Source organism: Vitis riparia, chromosome 10, assembly GCF_004353265.1.
Source record: "Vitis riparia cultivar Riparia Gloire de Montpellier isolate 1030 chromosome 10, EGFV_Vit.rip_1.0, whole genome shotgun sequence".
In the NCBI taxonomy this organism is placed as follows: domain Eukaryota; kingdom Viridiplantae; phylum Streptophyta; class Magnoliopsida; order Vitales; family Vitaceae; genus Vitis; species Vitis riparia.
The window spans coordinates 16,535,540-16,557,237 of record NC_048440.1 but is presented as its reverse complement, the minus strand read 5'-3'; the positions used below and the strand labels follow the sequence as shown (position 1 = coordinate 16,557,237).

Here is a 21,698-nt window from a genome sequence, read left to right as displayed (position 1 = left end):
GTAATAAATTCTTGTGCAAATAACTTTCTTAAAAATAAAATTAAATTAAGTCACTTATTGAAACTAAATTACAACTTTTTTGTAAATAAATAAATTAAAATCATTAATTTAAAATTGTTTTTAATACTCCTTTGGAATTTCTTGAAAAAGTAATTTTTTGAAATAATTTTTAAATTAGTTTACATAATTCTTATGTCATTAATTTTGTACATTCTTATAATATAAATTTATCATTATTTGTGTGTATATTGATTTATGTCTATCTATGATTAATTAGTTAATTGTCACCGTTCTCTCTATTTGTTTAGTAAAGATATCATGTATATGGGTTTAGAAGAGTGTTATGACTTATCACTTTACTTTCTCGATATATAACATGACCCCAAATCTAAACTCAATTTTTGCAGATATATCTTTTTTAAATAAAGAGTTATATAAAGTTTTCTTTTTTATTTTGTTTTCTCTTTTAAAAATAAACGAAAATAACTTACGACTTCAACTTTTTGAAAAAATCAATCTTTCATTAATAAAAACGAGTCTTGTTGTTGAATCCTCACACACATAAAAAATACGGACCCACAATATGCATCCAAATTTTGTACAATATTAAACTAATTATTTCATATAAAACAATCTCTTTATATTTCCTCTAAAAAAACTTACAAAGCAATATTAGGAATGTTATACAATAGCATATATTGCACATGAACATAGGGAAAAAAACATGTTTAAAGGTTGTCAAATAATTTCACCAAATGAAAAATAATAATAATAAAAGAAAAGTGATTGGGTAAAATTATTTATTGAGAAACAAGCATTCTTTACTTAACAAAATGCATATTTTAGACCACACAAGAGTTCGTGTTTAGTCCTATAAATTTACTTGCATTTCTCTAATGATAGATCCAACAAGGATAGGAAATCATGGACTCTAAATGCGGGTTTTTGATGAGTGTACATTAGTTTAAAAAAATAATTTGTAAACTATAATAGTGGAGAAAATATTTTCAAATCTACCTTAATTTTTGTTAACTACAAAAGAAAGTGAGCAAAAATTGTCTCTTGAAGAGATGATTTTTAAAAATTCTATTAAAAAAATGTTTCTTGAAAATATGATTTCTTTTTTAATTTTTTTTAAATTATAGGCAAAAATTGTCTTTTGAAGGTACCATTTCTAAAACTTCTTTAAAAAAATATAAACTAAAATTGTCTTTTGAAAAGATAATTTTTTTTTTACTATTTTTTTAAAAGAAAATTATAGGCAAATCTAAAAATTATTTTAAAAAAATCCAAACAAAATTCGTCCCATTTCTTTAAAAAAAAAATCCAAATAAATATAATCTCTTGAAAAAATGATTTCCAAAAATTATTTTATAAAAAATGTTTTCACGCTACATGTTTTTTTTTTCTTTTTAATAATAGAATAATTATAAATATATGTATTGTAAAATTAATTTATTTTATGTTCTAAATTCAATACATAAAAATAATTATAATTATTATTGATGTATTGGTTATATTACAATATTTATAAAAGTATAAATTATGTTTGTTATCTCATATTGATTTAAAAAAAATATTTTGGTCTTTATCTCAAATTTTATCTTTCAATTAATTTAATTAATTGTTATAAAAAATATAAATTAATATTATTTTATACTTGTTTTTTCTTTCTACTATAAATAATAAATATTTTAATTTTTAAACTTCATTTATTATTATTTTTCTTACACTTCCATATTACTTCTTAATATTGTTTTCAATAATAATTATTTTCAATCAATTTAAAATATTGAGGGTAAATAAATTAAAATTTTTAAATTTTAAGCAAATGACTTTTTGAAGAAACGACTTTTAAGTGACTACCATTGTATTATTAATTAAAAATAAGAAAACAAGTAGCATTTATATGATAATATAATTGTTATAAATATACGTATTATACAATTAATTAATTTTATTAACTAAATCCAATATATAGAAATAATTATAATTATTGTGAATATATTATTTATCAATAATAATTATAAAAATTATGTTTATAACTATTAGCTTTTCTTTTAAAAAACTTTTAGATTTGTCTATAATTAAAAAATAATAATAACAATAATAATAAAAAGAAATCATTTCTTCGAGGAATATTTTCTTCACTATCTTAGTTTATAAATTATTTTTGTTTTATACTCTGGCACACTTATAAAAAATAATGGCACAATGGGATATGTGATTAGATAGAACTATAGGGGCAGCCTCCCTTGACCAAAATAATAAATATTTAATTAATAAACAGATTAAAGAAGTTGCTTGATGCTCTTTCCTCATACTTCTATCATATTATTGTTTCATAAATAGTATAGGTGGGAAGTCCCTCTCATATTTTTCTAGAAATTTGAAAATTTTGGGGGGGCTCTTGTCATATTCTTAGATGACATAATTATTCTTCAATGTAACGCAACACTATTGACCATCATGTTGTAAGAGTACTTATCTGCTGTTCTCAGATTTTGCTGCCAGCATTTAGAATTTTTTTTTTTTTCAGAATTCTCTTATTAAATATCCATCTCTTATTCAATTATTTATTTATTTATTTATTTATGAAATTTACTTTATTATTAATTGCTGCTTAAAGAGGTGGTTGGTGTTTGTAGGGGAGTTTGCCGAGTACAAGAAAATGGACAATTAGTTACGAGAAATTGAATTATAGCTGAGGATTGATATATTAATAAAGATTTTAGTTATTTTGATGTCGAAACAATTAATTTATCTTAATTTTGTTTCTAGATATGCTTTTTTTTAATTACGGGAATCACTCTTTCATCCCAATATTGATTAATCCTTTGAATGATTAATTATGAATTAAAATTTCATTTAGGAAATATAATTTTTACTCTTAATTTGAATATTGTTGATTTGGAAATTACTTAAAAATATCACTTAATGTTATAAGATGATTTTTTTTATTTGTATTGTTTTTATTTTTGTTTTAAAGTTTTTTATTCATTTGATTGATTTTTGAATAGGGTTATAACTATGATTAAATAAATAAATGTTATAAATTACCATAAAAAGATATAAGGAAATGAATGCTAATTTTAGGTAATGCGTATTAACTTAATTTGAATCTCAATTTAGAAAAATAAGATTTGATTGAACTTAAGTTAAGCGTCAATTAAATTGAGTATTGACAAGAATAATTATATTTTACACAATTTTTACCATATAATTTTTCATACAGAGGGGAATAATTACAAAATCTAGCTCTACATAATTTTTAGTATGTAATTCCATTTCATTAGAGCATTAAATATAAGATTATGGTTGTAAAAGAAAAAGAATTGATAAGGTTGGAATTTGAAGATGAGAGTCAATATTATAAAATAAATAAATAAATAAAAGAGAAAAGGGGATGAAGAGTTAGAAAAAAAAAAAAAAAAACGCAGCATGAAGGATTAAAAAGATGAGAATTTTTATATAAGAAAAAAACAAACGTAGCCATGAATTGTGTTTTTATTTTTTATTTTTAATTAAAAGAAACGCAGTCCAGGGCTGTTTTTATTTTATTTTTTAATTGAAAATAACATAACTGCGTTTCTTCTTTTTTTTAAAAAAAAAAAAAAAAAGAGAGAAATAAATTGGCCAGCGTGGATCCACGTGGCCAAAGAAGTTTAGATCAGGCATATTTTTTTGATTCGAAGTCATAGTGGTCATTTTTTATTTTAAATGAACCTTATTGGGCCGAAACTCTAAAAATCGGGTGCTCTGTTTTTGACAGACAAAGTAGTTAAACATGATTTAGTTAAGAGTACCTTTGGAAGTGATTTTAGAAAACGTTTATAACAGTTGTAACACTTAAATGATAAAAATTTTGAAGTATTAAAAAGATTAAAAGTATTTTCTAGAAGAACTACCAAACCTGCTCTAAATCAAATTGATAATAGCAACAGCCCAAAAAAAATACAATGGCTCTGATAGGTATTAAGAATAACTAGCAGATATGATTTCCTGGAATAGGGAACCGAACTGCATGTATATGGTAAGAAATGGAACATAAAGCAGAAAATCAACCAAAGGAACAGATCCTAACATTGAACCCTATCATGGATATTAAAGGGCAAAGGTTATTTCAATTGCCATTTGATATGCAAAGGGAATCAGTAAATAAAAAAATCTCATCAATATATATAAATATGTACAAAGCCAAATGCCTAGCACAGTTAATAACAGACATTATTACCAAGGCAGCTGCAGCCAAAATGTGAAGCCAATCTGACCATTGTTATGGTACATCCAGCCAGAAAATCCTCAAGTTCTAATAATGGGGCCCTTGTACTGTCCCCTCAGGACCACAACATTTTCAGGAGGTTGAATCTCCTCTAACCAAACCACTTCTGAGGGCTTTATTCCACAAAGTTGATCAATACCTTTTGCAGGGAGAAAAACCCAAAAAAAGAAAAAAGAAAAAAGTCATCAGTAATGAGTTTCAGAATTCAGTTTAACTATGACCAAATGATAAGACAAGATAGGGGGAAATTACCAGGTAGATCTTTCCTAGGAGACTTTCGGAAATAGGAGCAGTGCCTCCCATCTTCCGAAGAGTAAGGGGGTGAGAGAATATCAAAAAGAGCACAAGGAGTTATAGCTTTGAAACAATGGATGTTACCACCACTTGTTGGATAAAGAATTGTTGTACCACACGGTGCAGACATTTCACAATCCCTCACTAGTTTTGCAGGTCTTGCTGCAAATTCCCACCAATCAAAATAAGCTTAACAAGAATGTAATAAACAACATGGCATATGTATATGAATAATCAAGGATGGCAAATATTGGTTAAATACACTGTTAAAAAAGCCTAACATAGGTGCATAGGACAGGACATTGATTATCAAATCCTTTAGGCTTTTTTAACATTGTACTTAACCAATATTTGCAATCGTTGTCACACATATGCAATGAAACCAATCATTTGGTAATCAATGTCCTGTCCTATGCACCTATGTTAGGCTTTTTTAACAGTGAACTTAACTAATATTTGCAATCCTTGTCGCACATATGCAATGAAACCAATCATATTGAAAAACTGTTTTTTTCATTTGGCGAGTAAACCCCCTCAATGTTGAAGGTTTGGTTACAACTTTTACCACTTCCACTGATCTTTTTCCATGAGTTTCATCCTTGCCATTCAGGATCCAAACAAAGACAAATTTCAAAAGTCCAAATTCTTTTCCATCCTATGTCTTTATTAAAGGACATAAGCAACATACCCATTAAAGAAATTGTGCTATTTTCACATGAGCAAATGTTTTCATTGCATACCAGGACTATTTCTAACTTCTAAAGTTTCTAGAAACTTCAAGAAAAGAACAGGATTTTGACTTTGGTGTGCATTTTTGGTGCTTTATTAATATTACTTGCATTTACCTATAAAAAAAACTATTGCAGTATAAGACCACACCTTGAGATAGATCAGCAGTCCCAGGTAAATCAAGCCAATCATATGATTTCACATGTAGTGTACCATACAGAAGCTTGCTCAACACTGTCATTCCAGGATGATTATGGAGGGGTATGATAGAGGAAGGTGGCATGCAGAATATTCCTATCTGCAGCAAAATCCAAAAATCACCAAGAATTCATGATAAACCAGATTCAGTTTTTGAAGAATCAAGCAACCCACTCTGCAGGAACCAATTGTAACTCGAAATCACAATTCAAAATGAAAAATTAAATTGAAACTGAAGTCCTAAAAGAATGTAAATTGCTTACAGAGAATATGCCTACAAAAATTAATAAATCATTAAAAAAATTGCTTACAGAGAATCTGTCACATTCATGTAAGTGCAGATATTTGATTGGAGGCGGGTACTGATGACTGCCATTACGCACTTTTTTCCCATTGGCACCATGCATGGAACCCTTCCATCCACGTGCCAGCTGTGCCTCCTGTTCGAGACCCACATTAGAAGGCTTCATATCATCTGGAATAGCATTATGTGATTAGAGTATAGCACAATAAGATAAATTGGGTAAGTTCATAAGCAAAAAAAGGGCAAAAATTAAGACAATAATTAAATGAAGAGTGGAAAAGAGACAAGAATACTTGTTTCCCACCTAGAATAGAACGAACTTTTCCAAGAGCCTCCTCTGATAAGGGACCATCAACAGAGAAGGATTCTTTGCAAGCATTATATAGTTTCTGCACAACTGGCATGGCGAGAACAACCAATCTGGGGATTTTCCAATGTGTGAAGAATTTATTGATCAGCTATCCAAACCAATAGTATCTCAAGCTTCTCTAGGTTACAGGAGAGCTTTCAGCAAAACTTAGTTTCTCTGCAACAATTCCAAAGCCAACTGGAAATGGTTGATCTCAGAACAAGAATCCAATGAACCGCAATCAACATACATAGTCGTTAAAAAATCCTAATCCAAGGATGTTTATCCGATAAAGCACCTAACATCACAACATGACAAAAACACCAACTTCCACAAAAGGACAGAAGTAACTAAATCATAATATTTATAACTCAGTTTGAAATTTGGATACATTTTTTGTTCCTAAAAATTTTTCTGTTTTCTCTTTTTAGAAACAAAAAACAATAGTAAATCATATTTAAAATGTAGAAACTCTAAGAGACTTGTCATTAAAAAGATAATGGTTTTAAAAACTATTTTAAAAAATCAAGTATTAAATAATTTTTATAACCTCAAAATTTAAAAGTTTTAAAAGAATTTATATATATATAATTGCATCAGGGTTCCTAAATTTTATATAAAAGTTGCAATTATTTTATATTTTTTAAAATGAAAAATCAGAAGTGCATCAAACCACACCTTATGGGAAAAACAAGTCTATCAAAAGAATCTTCCTAATTTTCTGTTTATTTGCTAAGAAACCCAAGGAAAAGAATAGAAAAGAAAATGAAATCTTAAACCTTAAGTTATATTTGATTGATTAGATAAGTGAAAAGGGTATTTTCCGCTGATTCTCATTCACTTGCAGAAAATCATTTCCCTCAAATTTCCTCTATTTCTTTTTGCAAGACAACGCATCACAGAAGACAAACAAGGAAAAACAAAAGGTATGCTTTCTTGTAAAATTTTCCTGCAAGCCAAACACATGCAGGAAAATAGATTAATCGCTCATTTAATCAACACAATAACAATTAGCTCAATGATTCCGATCAAAATATTGGTTCAGTGATGTATGGACAACCGTTTGGCAGAGATAAATTCAGTCATCCACTTTCATCCAACTCAATACCCGAAAATGTTAAACTGTATATTTCCTATCAATTTCCACAATTTTCTCAGCAATCAAACACACCGAAAGCTAAAAATTTCAGATAAGTCCAATCAAGTTGAAGCGTGAAACGCTTAGGCATGAAAAGGAAAAAGGAAAGCAAGAATCAATAAGAAAACCCTATAATTACGATGAATTATGGAATCATTCTCAAGCAATAAAAAAATAAAAGAAGAAAATTGCAGATTGAAGCCCTAGATCACTATCGTTCAGATCATATACATATAGAAAGAGAGAGTGAGAAAGAGAGGACCTGGGATGAGAAAAGGCGAGAGGTGTAACGAAAGAGGAAGTCGAGTGAGAGGTGACTAGGGTGGGTCGTGGGTGGCGGTGGTGGTGCGGCGGCAGAGGCACCCAAGGGCGCGCAGCTTTTGCCAGACCACGCACAAGTTGTCGCGTCTCGGCTGTAGATGCGCCAACCACCCCCTCCGTACGCTTACCACGTCCAATTCAATGTATCTTCCCATCTTCATTTTTTTTTTCCAAAACCTACTACTTACCTTCTTCCTACCGCCGTAAATTTTATATTACAGATAATCATGAAAATAAAATAATCAATATTTGAAAATTGGTTATTTCTTTCTGAACAATTATAAGCCGCCGTCTTCTTGATTTTTTTGTCTTCAGATTTTATTTTATTTAAAAAAAATAGAATAAATTTTAAAACTAAATAAACAATTTTAAAAATTATATCTGGTAACATATTCTTAATTATTTTCAATTTTGATAATGAAAAAAATATAAAAAGGTATTTTCTTTAAGCAAATTTTAAAATGAAAATAATTAACTTTTATTAAGTCTCAAATATCATTTACCTTTCTTGTGATCTTATTACTTAGGTATTCCATCAAATCCGACCATTGAATTAAGGCCTAAAAAAACCGAAAAGACTTCCTACGAGGGAGGTGGAGACTTGAGAGGAAGTGACGTAAGTCTAAAAACGGAAAGGTGGGCCCTGTGGCTGCGGAAGAAAGCGCCCCCAGGTGGGCCGAATAGTGGGGCCGTTCCACAATTCTGGACTGATTCATCTCCTACGGCCGATTTCAGTCAGCCTATAAGCTCACTTTCTTTGAAACCTGGCCCATAGGCCCATCAAATCAAATCGACCCAAAAACACTTGAAAAAGAAATTTTAATTATTTTTTACTCACGCCTTTTTTCTTAACCCTAATTTTAAGTTTGGTTAGTGTGATGATAAATTTGTGGATGGGTTGCAATAAATCACCCTATCAATTATCTTATCTTATGTTTAATCAAATATATTTCAAATATAAGATAAGATAAGTTCAATATAATGATGCAATTTAAATGAGTTCAATCCGTCCAACCTATCATTCAAATTAATATGAGCAAGATATAAATGGATTAGGGTTAGACTCAATTAAAAAAAAGGTTTAAAAAAATACCAACCCGAAAATATTAAGGTTTGTGTAAGTTGATGGTCCGAGCAATCTGTTGAAATCTAAACTCATATATTATTATTTATTTAATTTTAATTTTATTATATATATATATAATTTTATTGACAATATAAAAAGATAAAAATTTCTTAGTTTTTAATTATATTGACCAATGAGTTTACCATTTTTCTTTTAATGGTTAAAGTATCTTTGATAGTTGAAGTTTAAATTTATGAACAATTATTTATGTTCAACCCTAATTCCACCTCAGGGTTGAACACATCCATGACAAGTTTGAAGTGGGTTACCCTTTTTAACTTATCCAACCCATCAAAGTTGCGGCGTTAGTCAATATCTCCTTTATACCTTCTCCACATGGGATGTGATAATTGCATAAGATATACATATCTTATGTATAAACAAATTTCTCCTTCTCATTTTAATTTTTTTTATCATTTATTTTATTTTTAAATTTTAAATATTTTAATCATTAATATTATTAACAAAGAAATAAAAAAAATTATTTATTAAATTATAAATGGTAAAACCATTTTCCAATAATGGCAAATATGATAGAGATTTCATACTTTTTTATAGTAACAAATATTAATATGCAATATTATGATATAATATCAATCCAGTCAAATGTATTCCAACAATTTTGAAATTGTGGCTTAATGAGAAAAAAATTTTAAATTTTAAATTTCATTTTTTAAAATTTTAAATTTTAATTTCTACCATTTGAAATAATAACTTAAAATATGTGTATCTATTATATTGACTTAGAATTCTCATTTATAAGATAAAGAACAAAAAGAGGTTTGATACTATATTTTATTTCACCTATTAGATGTTTGATTGAGTTGAGATATAAAATACGACTTGATAACTTATCATTCTCATTATCGATCAAATATAGGATAAGATATTTGATCTATGTATATCATCATATCTCATATTATATCCGGTAAAAAAAAAAAGTACTAAATAAAACCTTATTTGCATTTCAAAAGTTTGAGATTTTGTTAGCACCTTTTAGATGAATAAGTAGTTTTTCCTTTTTAGTCTAATTTTTTATTCTTTAGAAAGTATAGAAGAAGAAAAGAAATTCAATTCTACAATAAGACAAATTGATGTATGTAGAAAACCATTCACAAAGTTTCTACCCACAAAGTCTCCTAAAGACTGAAAAAGTATAGAAAATTACTTGATGGTTACCATTCTTAAGTCGTACACCTTAAATCCTATAATAGTCTCACATCTATGATGTATTATCACATGCGCTCCTTAGAGCTTAATGCCAGGAGGGAACGTAAATCTTTATCACAATTTCAAGAAGAATTCACAATTGTTTTCAGAGCATAAGGATGTGAAAAAACTAATAATTCTTTTTTCTAAATTTGCATGAATCTTGATTTTCTAGGCATAATATATATATAGGGACAAACCCTACTGAACCAAAATCCTAAGTGTCCCAAAAAAAAAAGGTGGAATTTAAAATGTAGAAAAAATGTAAAATAATAATAATAATAATAATAATAATTGTAATATTTAATTTTTGGAAAATTTGCTACAAATGTTCAAGCCCTAATAAGGGCACTTCAGCAATAGCTTCAAGTCTTCAAAAAAGTATAGGACAGAAAAAATATAAAAAGTCTTTAAACATGGAGGAAAGAAAAAAAAAATTATATAATTTAAACTAAACAATCTAATGCACTAACAAAATCATTTTCTTTTATCTTTCTAAGAGTGTGATTGGTAATAATTATTAAAAAAAAATTCACTCTTTTTAACATTTGAATGATAAAATTTTTTAAGTATTAAAAATATTAGAAATGCCTTCTAAAATCATTATCAAACGAACTCTAATAATACACGATGAATATAAAATATTTTTTTATTGGGTCATACATATTTGCTTTATAGTTTTTATTTGTTATCATAGTTGTAAAATCTAGTTTTAATTTAAAAGGAAATATTGTAATTATGTGAGTGTCAAGGGTTAAATAAAAAAAGAAGATGTGGATGTTTCAAATCTTTAGGAATATATGCTCAAACTTGAAGATTATACTTAAAGACAAATAATAATAATATGATTTAAATCAACCATTTAAGAACATTTTAACTTAAAATTAAGTTAAATTATTAAGTAATACATATTAAGTTTTATAAAACATGCCTTTTAATCACAAGTTAATCCTCTATATGATTTGATATGTCATTCACAATCATTTTGTGGCTTTATTATTCAAAGATGCAAAATAGGACTTGACTCATCCATACAATACGTTCATTTTGAGGTCTTGACTCATCTTTAGTCTTATAGACTCACCTCAAAATCATTTTTCCTTATAAGTGACATGTGGGATTGTTGCATAACTAACGTATAAAAGCAACAAGAAACATCATACACCATAGCCTAGAGTGAAGAAGAATCGAGCTAAAAGTATTAAGTCTCCCTTTATTTGGGAATACCTCATACAAAAGCACTCCAAGTAGTTGAAAGTGATGCTTGATGCTCTCAAATAGGCTTTGAAGGAATTCTCGAACAACCAGTGTGTTCACGGCGTCTGTATATGCCACAGGATCGTCCATGGATAGGGAACCAGGCTAGAGGCCCTTGGATAGCATTCCTGGCTTCATTGGTCACGCAAGAGTTCCACCAACCTTCAAACTGGTACATAAATGTACAAATTATATATGCTTTTTGAAAACAAAAATCATTCCCTAATCTTTTGTAAAATAAAAGACTCTTTAGAACATCAAAATATTTTTAACACATTTTCTAAATTTTTATGTATATTTTAAAAATAATTTTTATATGTATTATTTTATTTTTAATTATTGTAATTATTTTTAAAAAATAAATTCTCAACAAACAAATAAAAATAACTAAAAGTGATTATAAGATGTTTTTTTTAAAAAAAATATTTTTTAAAAAATTAACAAAAAATTTTCCTATTTTTTAGTTATCCAATATGTTTTCTTATTTTTTTAGAAAAAAAAATTATTTTTAAAAACAACTTTTATACGGGAGTTTTGTCTTCTATCAATGTACAGGTGGCATTGAGATTTTGTTTTTTTTTTTTAATCACATATAATCTAAAATATAAAATTTATGATCTAAAAAATATCTCCTTATTTCTAGAAAAAAAAAAAAAAAAGTGATACTAATTAAGAATGACAATGGGATGAGTTTTTTCATCTGCCCTAATGGATGAATTTAAAATTTAAATAAACGAGTTTAAAATGAGTTATTATCTTATCTCGTCTCATCCCACCTTGATTATATATAAAGTTACTTTTTAAAATTAAATTAATTTAATTTTTATTTTCTTATTTTTAATATATATAGATGATAATAATAATAATAAAATACATTTCAATAAAATAAATTATAAAAATTATAATAATTTAATTATTTATAAAATATATTTATTTTAATATAATTAAAAAATAAAAAAAAATTAAAAATAAAAATTAAATAGAACACGATAAAGTGGGTATAAAAATTTCTTATATCCATTTCTCCTTTTTTAATTTTTTGATACGTGAATGAGAATTATTTTAAATAAATGAATAGAATTGGGATAAGAGTAATCTGTCTTGAATATGTCCCGAGATAGCGTAGAATAATAATATTCTATGATATATTGATCAAGTGCATAAAATGTCAATTTCAATTATTCATCACTTTTGGCTCAATGATTTTATATATTAAAAGAAAAACATTTCAACTATTTTAAATATTTTTTTAGATTGGATTTAAAAAATGAAAGAAAAAAGAGAGGGAAGGGAAAGGGTGAGAGGGAGGCACGCCAAGAGAGGGAGAGGTGGGACCTGGTCAACGGGGAGAGAAAAAAATGGAAAGCGCGTCCGACTACACCGGATGTGGGCGCCATCACCACCACCATTCCAAAACGCGGGAAATTTACCACCCGCCGCCGATGACAGTTAACCCGTTAAGCCTACCGCCATTCATACCTGCAGTACGGACCCACATTCCCAAAACTGACACCCCAGAACGGACAAAAGTATTTTAAAAAAAAATTAAATTTAAAAAAAGAAAAGAAGAAAAAAAGGAAAACACAGGACGCAGGCTGTGGGGGTGGTGGGGGGCTACAGAGAGGGAGAGGAGAGAGAAAGAAGAACGTAAAAAATAGAAAAAAAAAATTTGGAGAGAGAAGCAGAGAAACCCCTGAGAACTGAAAGAAGATGGTGGAAGAGAGGGTCTTCTGAGATCATTCGAGAAAAGGGCAGTAAGAAAAAAAATTAATTATGTTGTATTAGATTTTTTTTCTTTGCTGCCTTCTTCAAGTCTCACCTCCCACCAATCAACCCCACCCTCCTTTGAAAAAGAAAACCAATTTCAACTCCATTCAGACCCTGAAATTCTTAAGGATATTACCATTCAGCTACAGCACCAAGGAAAGTTATTCTTTTGCAACCTTTTGCTCCTTTCTTTATGGTAAATTTACTCTCTCTCTCTCTCTCTCTCTCTCTCTCTCTCTCTCTCTCTGTTACATTGCATTCCTTTTTGCTTTTCCTTTTGCTTTTACTCTCTGTTTGCTTGTTCATGAGGGTATTCTTATTCTCTTGTGTTGTGAAATGCTATTGGTATCATTTCATATTGTTGACTTCTTGTAATGTTTGTATAATTTCAGCTGTAATCGAGTTGTGGAGATTTTGTTGGGACATTTTCTGGAGAGAATGGTTATGCAATTGTTGATGAGAAGGGTGTTCTAGAAGTCAATTTTAATTATGAAGATGAGGGAATCAGATATGATCATTATCCGCAAAAGCCCAGATGAATTCGCATTTGTTTGTAGTATAGTTTTCGCCTGGAACTGAATTTTTTGAACGTATATCTCTGCAAGTTCTTTTTTAATAATTGGGACGTTGTTGTTTTTCAATACTTCCAAACTTGTTAGGGGTGTTTTGTGTAAAAATCTGGCGATTTTGTATAGAGTCCTGGCTTTTGGCAGAAATTGTCACTACCTCCACCCCTTCCGCATTTGGTTCATCAAGCAATGGGGGGTAGATGGAACGCTTTTGGATTCCAGTTCTTAATATTTTCAGTTCTGATCATCTTTTTGGGAATTCAAAGGTGTTGGTCGCTTAATTCTGAAGGTGATTCTCTCCCCAAATTTATATATTTTTAAATTCCTAGATTGGTATTGAATAAAATGGTTGAATAGGGTTCTTTGTTTTTGATTGCAATTGGAGTGGGAATGCAGGATTGGCTTTGCTGGAATTCCGGGCAGGAGTGGACTCTGATCCATATGGCGCCTTTTCCAATTGGAATTCCAGTAACAGTGATGCTTGCATGTGGTTGGGTGTTCACTGTTATGACAGTAAAGTGCAAACACTGTAAGTCCCTCTTCTGTTTCTCAATAATTTTTGGTCAAATATCCATTCCAAAAGTTTTCTTAAATAGGAATTACCGAATTATCGTGTTTGGTGTTCATATGGTGGGAAAAATGGTTTGAATTCTTTTCTTTCTTTCTTTCTTTCTTTTTTTTCGTTAAGATTCATTACGTAAAGTGAACTGAGCTTGATATTGGAAAATTGTGTAGCACACGAATTGAAGGTTCTGATGTTTACCTGTTTACTTCTACTTGTAGGGATTTGAATGGGCTTTCTTTGGAAGGAATACTGGCTCCTGGGCTTGGGAAACTTAGTCACTTAAGATCCCTGTAAGGATTAATAATATTGCAGAAGCTTTATGCTTAAAAATTTGGTTTTTCTGTCGCAGTGGAGTTCTTGATTTATCAGAGTATCATTTCCAAATAGCTGTAGCCTGGCTTGTCACAATGCTGATACAACTACTACCCCTCCTCCCAATGGGCATAGGAATTATGTCATGTACAAAACTTAATAGCATACCACTTAGGCATTATCATTATTTTCATCATTGCTCTCTTAATCAGCAATACATTATTATTATTTTATTTTGGTTCTTTCTGCTGTTCTTTTACTTTCAATCGTCTACTTCCACATACTTACGCCAATAGACTGAACACCGTGAACAGCTTACTGCAGTAGGCTGGTGTGGATTTTGCTCTGTAAAATGTGCCTTACATGTCCAGATTAAGGTGTGTCTTGCTGCATGTTATTAATATCACCTTCTTGTTAACCCAAAAATAAAAGACCTCATGAGACGAACATTAGGGGCAGTGATACTAAGGCATTAGAGTGAGTCCATTTGGCCATAGTAGGGCTGTGAAATTAAGGTACCAAACTTGATGGGAGAAATCTACACTGGTCAACCATCAGGATATTTTCCTAAAGATGTGACGGGAGATACTCTTATGGTCCCTTGGGAAGTCTCCCATCCAATTTATGTGTGTGCTCCGTTCATGGCTTGCTCCCATCACCAATTTCTTTCTTCATCAGCATTCCCAACATTATAGTTCTGATTCCCATTTCCTTGGGCATGGGGGATTAAGAGAATCAGAAAGCAAAGAAACAATTTACCTGTTCTAATGACAGACAAGGAAAGAGAAATGGGTGGTGATAGTGAGCCACGATTTGCACACCCTTGTGAATTGGATGAAAGATTCACAGGAAGATGTGAGAGCATCAGAATCATCACATATTGGGGAAAACATCCCAATAGTTCCCCAATGTAGATTTCTCTTATCAAGTGATACATAAAAGTGCCCCGTGGATAGCTGATTCCTTCATTCTTCCCTTGCACTCTTTGATGTTGGATTTCTTCTTCTTCTTGGATGAGGTTGGTTTCACTACCACCTACCACTGTCAATCATTTTGTTGTGACATTTTTTATTTTGGGGAATTTCATCGTTTTTTTAGTGAAACAAAATATTAGGTTAGAACTTTCAAACTTAAATTGTAACATATCTATATATTTCTTTGTTGTCATCATCCATCTAAACTATATATATATAGATATGATATGCATCATTTTGAATATTAAATATATCCTTCTAGGGCCTTAGGTGCTAATTATTAAAACTGTATATGCTCAATATCTGAACCCTATGGATTTTCTATTTCAATTCTTAACCTCATGGATTTTTTTTTGGTTCTGGTTCTCTTCTCCATTTGCATTTACAGTGTACTCCACAAGAACAATTTCTCTGGTACCATTCCTAAAGAGATTGGAGGACTTATAAGGTTGGAGCTATTGGACCTGAGGGATAATAACTTGAGTGGAGTAATTCCAGAAGAAATAGGCTCAATGCCTTCACTGAAACGCTTGTAAGCGCATCTTTATTGATAAAATCATATTGATGCTTGACTCTTTAACTTCCATTAGCCCGACTAAATCCTATTTATGATCCAGATTGCTTTGTGACAATAAATTTGAAGGAAGCATTCCTATGGATGCTGGGAAGCTCAATTTGCTCTCTGAATTGCAATTTGATGAAAACCTTACATCTCCTGTTGCCAGTGGAACTGGTTTTGCAAATAGAAAATTTGGACACTGGTAAGTAACGACTTAAGATTTTTGAATCTGTTTTGGTAAAAGGTACTTTCTGCCTTTTGTACAGCCCCTGCCCAATACATAGATTGTGAATTTTGCAAAAGGATTAGAACTGCACTCAATTGTTCATCTGTTCACTTAGATATGCCATAGAACTTGATACTTGCTGAAGATACTCTGCAATATATCATGTTTAAATATCTCTTCTTTACCATAAACAAGTGAAGTTTTGTCATGTGTGGCATGCAGATACCTGCTTTAATTATTGCTTAGTTGCTGTAGTATGCTATTGCTGTGATAGACATATCTCATTCAGCTTGTTTCTGTATACCGAGGGTGTGTTATACACTAGTTATCCAACTCTATCGGAGAAGCAAAGTCAAAACATATGGTTTTAAATTTATATTGGGTTATGAGGTGAATCATTATGCTCCAGGTTGAAAGAGGTTGGGTTAAAGAACTTTTTTGACCGAAGTTCTCATAAACAGGATTTTCTCCTCTCCTATATGCATGTAGGCACACTACCAAACCATCAAACTTGCATTGTGTGTGTGTGTGTGTTTTGTTAAGAAGTTATGTGAAAGTATGTCCTGTGAATGCTCTTTATTCTTTGATCAAGTATGCCAATGCATCTTCAGAAGAAAGTAAAACCTCTGATGATCACATGGGTAGATTCAAACAATTGGTTTGGATTTTAAGAATATATTCTATGCAAGGTGTAATAATCAATTCAATCATTCTAATCCAAAGCGTATATGTAAACCTGCAAGACGACTGAGTGTGTTCTTGTGTCTGTTGTTTCTGTGGAACCTTTTTTCATGTTACATGTCAGTTCCATCTACTCATTTCATTAAATCTCCCATGTCACTTGTGAGTTCCATCCACTCATTTTGTTAACCTGTGCCTTTTTCTTTGCCTATCAAAATATGGTAGTATGGCATTCTGCTGCTGGCTAGAACTAAAGCATGCAAGAAAAGATGAACCTGTCTGATAAATTTGTTCCTCCCTCTGGAAAGTGAGAATCCTCCTATACAATTGGCTTTTGAGCTACACCACTTGCACAACATACTGTAGTAGACCTACCTGAATCAAGATTCTGTGAGTCATATGCATAACCTCAGAATGTGGCAGAATGTGCAGAATGATGGACTAAAGACATGCTCACATGTATGATGTCAGTGGTTGCAAGTCATAATATGATTTCTGGCCTGTATTCTAACATGTTTTGGTTGTGCTATAACGATTGTCCTTAATTTGTGCATACTGCAAAATAGTTTGGAAGATCAATAGCATTTCCTAATCATATAATTTCTTTTAACTGATAACATAGCATTTCCATTCTTTTTTCAGTTTTACTGGTCAACTAAACATATCTCTAGTTGCTTCAAAGAGAAAAATGTTCTTTATGATTTTCTCTGATCTTTTAATGTATTTTTGGGCAGCGTCTGGCAGAGCAGTTTGAAACAACTGAGTAAGGAAGATTCCTTCATAATCCCGATTAAAGGAAGACTTAAACGCTACATCAATGTCTTGGCACAGTATGGAATTGACATATTTCTTGTACCCTCCTAATTTTCCTTTTACTTGAATTATCAACATTCTCTTGTTATGTCCTATTTATGGAAACCGTTTACTGTTCTTTTAAGGTTAAAGTTTGGAAAGGACTCTTCACATGGTCAAGGAGATAATTGCTGTGATACACAACCTAGTGAGTAGAACCAGTTTCCAGAATCTTAGTCCATTGAACATCTATGTTTATACTTCTGAGAGAAAAATGATACTGATTCTTGCATTCAGGGGTTCCATCTGAGCTCCACATGGTCCAAGATGTAGAGGATCTAGGTAATTTTGTGAGACGTAGGCTGCTCCAGCAGTCCAGTAACCTTGCAGCTATAGCTGCCAGTGGTGGGTCACCCCTTCAACTGATCATTACTCCCTTTACACGGAGCAGCGGGGCTTTCCCAGCTGTAGCAAATGAAAAGAAGAAACAATCTCATACACCTGCCCCCCAGCCTTCACCTGCTGATTCTTCATCGAAACAAACTAACAGCACGGAGAATTCTCATGACCAAGCTTCCCACTTCAGTCCTTCTGGAAATTCCACCAATCAAAAAACTTCAGTTGATGGTAGTTCTGGGAATATATGGAAGTATGTTTTCGTGGTTCCAGGTGTGGCACTCTTACTCATTGTTGCTGCAGTCATGCTCTGCATGTGCCGAAGCAGAGGAGTGACAACAATAGGTCCTTGGACGACTGGACTCAGTGGACAGTTGCAGAAAGCATTTGTTACAGGTGATTTCACTATAACACATAAAACTGCTCTATTGTGCATTGCTATGAATTGCACATCTATCTGGCTGGTTGCATTGTCAACTACCATCATGATGTTGACTTTTCTCTGGCTGTTACATGATTTGTGTGAACCAGAAGAAAACAGAATGTTGTATTTGACTACAAGAACCAGATGAGTTTGACCTAGGCTTTTATCCCCACAATTAAAATTTAAAGGATAATTAGGCATGTTATCCTCTTCAATAGAAACAAAATGGTTCTTTTGTCATTTTAAAAGAGATTTGAAATTAGGATCTCCACTGTAAACAGTATACAAAAAATGACTGCTCTATCGCAAATGATACTAAACAAGTGTAAGCATCATTCGAGGACAACCTAAAATTGATTAAATAAAGCTGTGTGACGTCAATGGTCTAGTCCTTGATAGTTGATTCTTTTACCTTCAATTTCTATTTAGTGCTGTTTTGTTCAAACTTTCTTTTGAATATCAGCTGATATCACCTAGTCATCCCCCATTCCTCATTTGCTGGACCTAAATTATCTCACCTCCTTCACTGTTGTGATAAATGATCCAGGCTTGAGAATATTAGTATAATTCCTTTAGACCCAATATGGGAAATGAACCATGTGTTTATTTGAAATGAAGGAGTGCCGAAGCTGAATCGAACAGAGCTGGAAACTGCATGCGAGGATTTCAGCAATATTATCAACACTCTGGATGATTGCACTGTGTACAAGGGCACACTGTCAAGTGGAGTAGAGATTGCTGTTGCATCAACTGGAATTTCTTCTTCCAAGGACTGGTCAAAACGCTCAGAAATGGCCTTCCGGAAAAAGGTTTGTTTTCTGGAAGTATTAGTTCAACATTTTTCATGCCATCAACAGTTTCGAAGTATTCAGATTTTTTCTGTCTTGGGTGTGGTGTAGATTGATACACTATCACGGGTGAACCACAAGAACTTTGTCAATCTTCTTGGCTACTGTGAGGAGGATGACATTTTCGTAAGAATGATGGTGTTTGAGTATGCTCCAAATGGAAGCCTCTTTGAGCATCTTCACGGTAATATTTCTATTTATGTGTAGCCTCGATGGTGAAGATTTTGGGAAAGAAAATTTGAATATTTGAGGAGTAACATTTTTCCCCTTTCCATGTTTTCAGTTAAGGAAGTGGAACATCTTGATTGGAATGCTAGAACAAGGATAATTATGGGAACTGCTTACTGTCTTCAATACATGCACGAGCTTAATCCGCCTGTAGCACATTCCAATCTGACTTCAGCTGCAATCTATTTGACCGATGATTATGCTGCTAAAGTACATCACCTACACCACATCCCATAATTTAATTTTGTTCTTTGTGCAACATACTTCTAGTTCTTTCTTCTTTTCCCCCTCTTAAAAATATTAGTTTACTGTGGTTTCACAGATTGCAGAGATCAATATTTGGGCAGACCTTTCATCTAAATCAAAGATCTCAGGCAATGAGGAATCTGAGCATTCTGAATTGCCACCACTTGCTGATCCAGAATCAAATGTCTACTGTTTTGGAATACTGTTGCTGGAAACTATTTCTGGGAAGCTCCCTTACTCTGAAGAACAAGGGCCTCTTGTGAACTGGGTATGCTTCAAAAGAGATCTATTGATCTAAAAAACACCTGTTATATCAATTTCTTTAGATTTTCTCCTTCAAATTTTGGCTGAATTAGTGTTGTAATATTTTCCTTTGTATTTTTTAATAAATCTGTTACAAACTTCTCAGGCTTCCGAACACTTAAATGACAAAAGAAGCATCAGCTACCTTATTGACCCAACCCTCAAGTCCTTCAAAAACAACGAGCTTGACATCATCTGCGAACTAATCCAGGATTGCATCCAACCCAATCCAAGGCAGAGGCCGACAATGAGGGAAGTCACTTCAAAATTGAGGGAAGTGATTCCTATTTCACCTGACTCAGCAACACCAAGACTTTCTCCCCTCTGGTGGGCTGAACTTGAGATCCTATCTGTGGAAGCAACCTAATTTCTGTCTGACTCTTCTGGGTTGTAAGTCCAGTTTCTCTCACTTCGTATCAATGTGCAAAAAAGAATAGGTTTTAATCTGTGTTCCCAGTGTAACTACTACCAATCCTTTGTTATTCAAATCTGTTTTTGTCCCTTCCCTCTTTTACATGTTGGCAATGATTCATTCTATTTGATTATTTTCCTGTTATTTCTTAGCATTCCTTTGCAATAAAATGTCTGGTACACATTAAGTTTCACTAGACGGGTGCTTGCTCCCAATTTATACCTGATATATGTATTGTTTTGAACATGGTTTGGCATGTAAAGAAAGGGAAAGCATAGCACTGGGATCTGAGTCCCAAAATACTTTGGTTTGTAAACATTAATGCTAGGTTTGACATATACTTATCTTCTTTGTTTTTTTTTTTTCCCTAATACATAAGGCTATATTTTTTTTATCTACTCTTGGTAATTTGTTCTTTAATTTCTTATTGCTTGCACCCGTTTGGCCTTTCAACTTTGGACTGTTTCTCCTCTAGTTCAATTATTTACTTTCATTATATACAAAATGTTTATGACACTTGTTTGGAAATATGATATCACAGCTTTTCTAGATGAGAGCTTTGAAGAAAGTTTGAAAAAGCTCATGATGAGTGTACCATCATAGTAGCTTCATGACCCTCTTACAAAGATCAGACAAATTTCATCAAAATGAAAATTAAAGTGATCTACAGGAAACCTGGTCGTCAATGGAAGCAGAACAAAACGTTTGTGCTTATAAGATGAAGATATTGCAGGAGTGAACACAGCTGCTGAAGTCAGCTGGCCAGCAATCGCCAGTGTGGTGTCAGTGGTCAATTTCGATGAGCTTGGTTTAATAACTCACAATCCAGAGAAGGGGGAGAAAAAAAAAAACAAGAAAAGAAAATGGAAGATGAAGTTGTGAATATATAATAAAAAACGAAAGTTCCAACAGTGTTTTTGGTGTCGGTTCCTCTCCTCTTCTTTAGTATTTTTTCTGGTTGTTGAGAAAGAGAACTTTTCATTCAACTGCTTTTCCTTGATTGTCACAAGTTCAAGTTCCAATGGAACAAAAATTTACCTATTAAGAAAAATTTTCGCAGAAAAGTAAAAGGCATTCATTCATTGTTTGGGTGGAGATTACTGATCTATAATAACATTAACAAAGAGACATCTGGTGGAGGGTCTGTTTCAATAACTACTGAATTTAACAGCGTCTAGTGTATTTCTTC

At 31.6% G+C, this 21,698-nt stretch overlaps 2 protein-coding genes across 6 annotated transcripts; one reads left to right on the top strand and one right to left on the bottom strand.

Annotated features, from left to right (window-relative positions):
* Positions 1-4,080: 4,080 nt before the first annotated feature.
* LOC117922835 (plant cysteine oxidase 4-like) lies at positions 4,081-7,725 on the bottom strand. Of its 2 annotated transcripts, none has more exons than XM_034841019.1 (6): positions 7,557-7,725; positions 6,112-6,354; positions 5,815-5,978; positions 5,456-5,603; positions 4,535-4,738; positions 4,081-4,421 (listed from the first exon to the last, which is right to left on the bottom strand). In XM_034841019.1, the coding sequence occupies exons 2-6, from the start codon at positions 6,209-6,211 to the stop codon at positions 4,303-4,305; spliced, it is 735 nt and encodes a 244-aa protein (XP_034696910.1). In that variant the 5' UTR covers positions 6,212-6,354; positions 7,557-7,725; the 3' UTR covers positions 4,081-4,302. The 2 variants fall into 2 exon arrangements, with proteins under 2 accessions (XP_034696910.1, XP_034696911.1); XM_034841020.1 differs by having other exon boundaries at positions 6,112-6,333.
* Positions 7,726-12,826: 5,101 nt separating this feature from the next.
* On the top strand, positions 12,827-21,691 carry LOC117922980 (protein MALE DISCOVERER 2-like). 4 transcript variants are annotated; one of them, XM_034841224.1, is made up of 15 exons: positions 12,827-13,170; positions 13,367-13,832; positions 13,940-14,072; positions 14,327-14,398; positions 15,783-15,926; positions 16,012-16,155; positions 17,595-17,690; positions 17,799-17,860; positions 17,950-18,444; positions 19,091-19,281; positions 19,372-19,504; positions 19,604-19,758; positions 19,871-20,062; positions 20,204-20,487; positions 21,180-21,691. In XM_034841224.1, exons 2-14 carry the CDS (start codon positions 13,733-13,735, stop codon positions 20,462-20,464), a joined length of 2,178 nt encoding a protein of 725 aa, XP_034697115.1. In that variant the 5' UTR covers positions 12,827-13,170; positions 13,367-13,732; the 3' UTR covers positions 20,465-20,487; positions 21,180-21,691. The 4 variants fall into 4 exon arrangements, with proteins under 4 accessions (XP_034697115.1, XP_034697116.1, XP_034697114.1 ...); XM_034841225.1 differs by lacking the exon at positions 21,180-21,691 and adding an exon at positions 21,051-21,171; XM_034841223.1 differs by lacking the exon at positions 21,180-21,691 and having other exon boundaries at positions 20,204-20,903.
* The last annotated feature ends 7 nt before the right edge of the window (positions 21,692-21,698 follow it).

Coding starts and splice junctions, on each gene's coding strand:
- LOC117922835 (XM_034841019.1), bottom strand. CDS start 6,211: ATGCCAGTTGTGCAGAAACTATATAATGCTTGCAAAGAATCCTTCTCT. Junction 5,604..5,814: donor ATGAATGTGACAGATTCTCT/GTAAGCAATTTT, acceptor ATTTTGCTGCAG/ATAGGAATATTCTGCATGCC. Junction 4,422..4,534: donor TCCTAGGAAAGATCTACCTG/GTAATTTCCCCC, acceptor TCCCTGCAAAAG/GTATTGATCAACTTTGTGGA.
- LOC117922980 (XM_034841224.1), top strand. CDS start 13,733: ATGGGGGGTAGATGGAACGCTTTTGGATTCCAGTTCTTAATATTTTCA. Junction 17,861..17,949: donor TTGCTGTGATACACAACCTA/GTGAGTAGAACC, acceptor TCTTGCATTCAG/GGGTTCCATCTGAGCTCCAC. Junction 19,505..19,603: donor CCTCTTTGAGCATCTTCACG/GTAATATTTCTA, acceptor CCATGTTTTCAG/TTAAGGAAGTGGAACATCTT.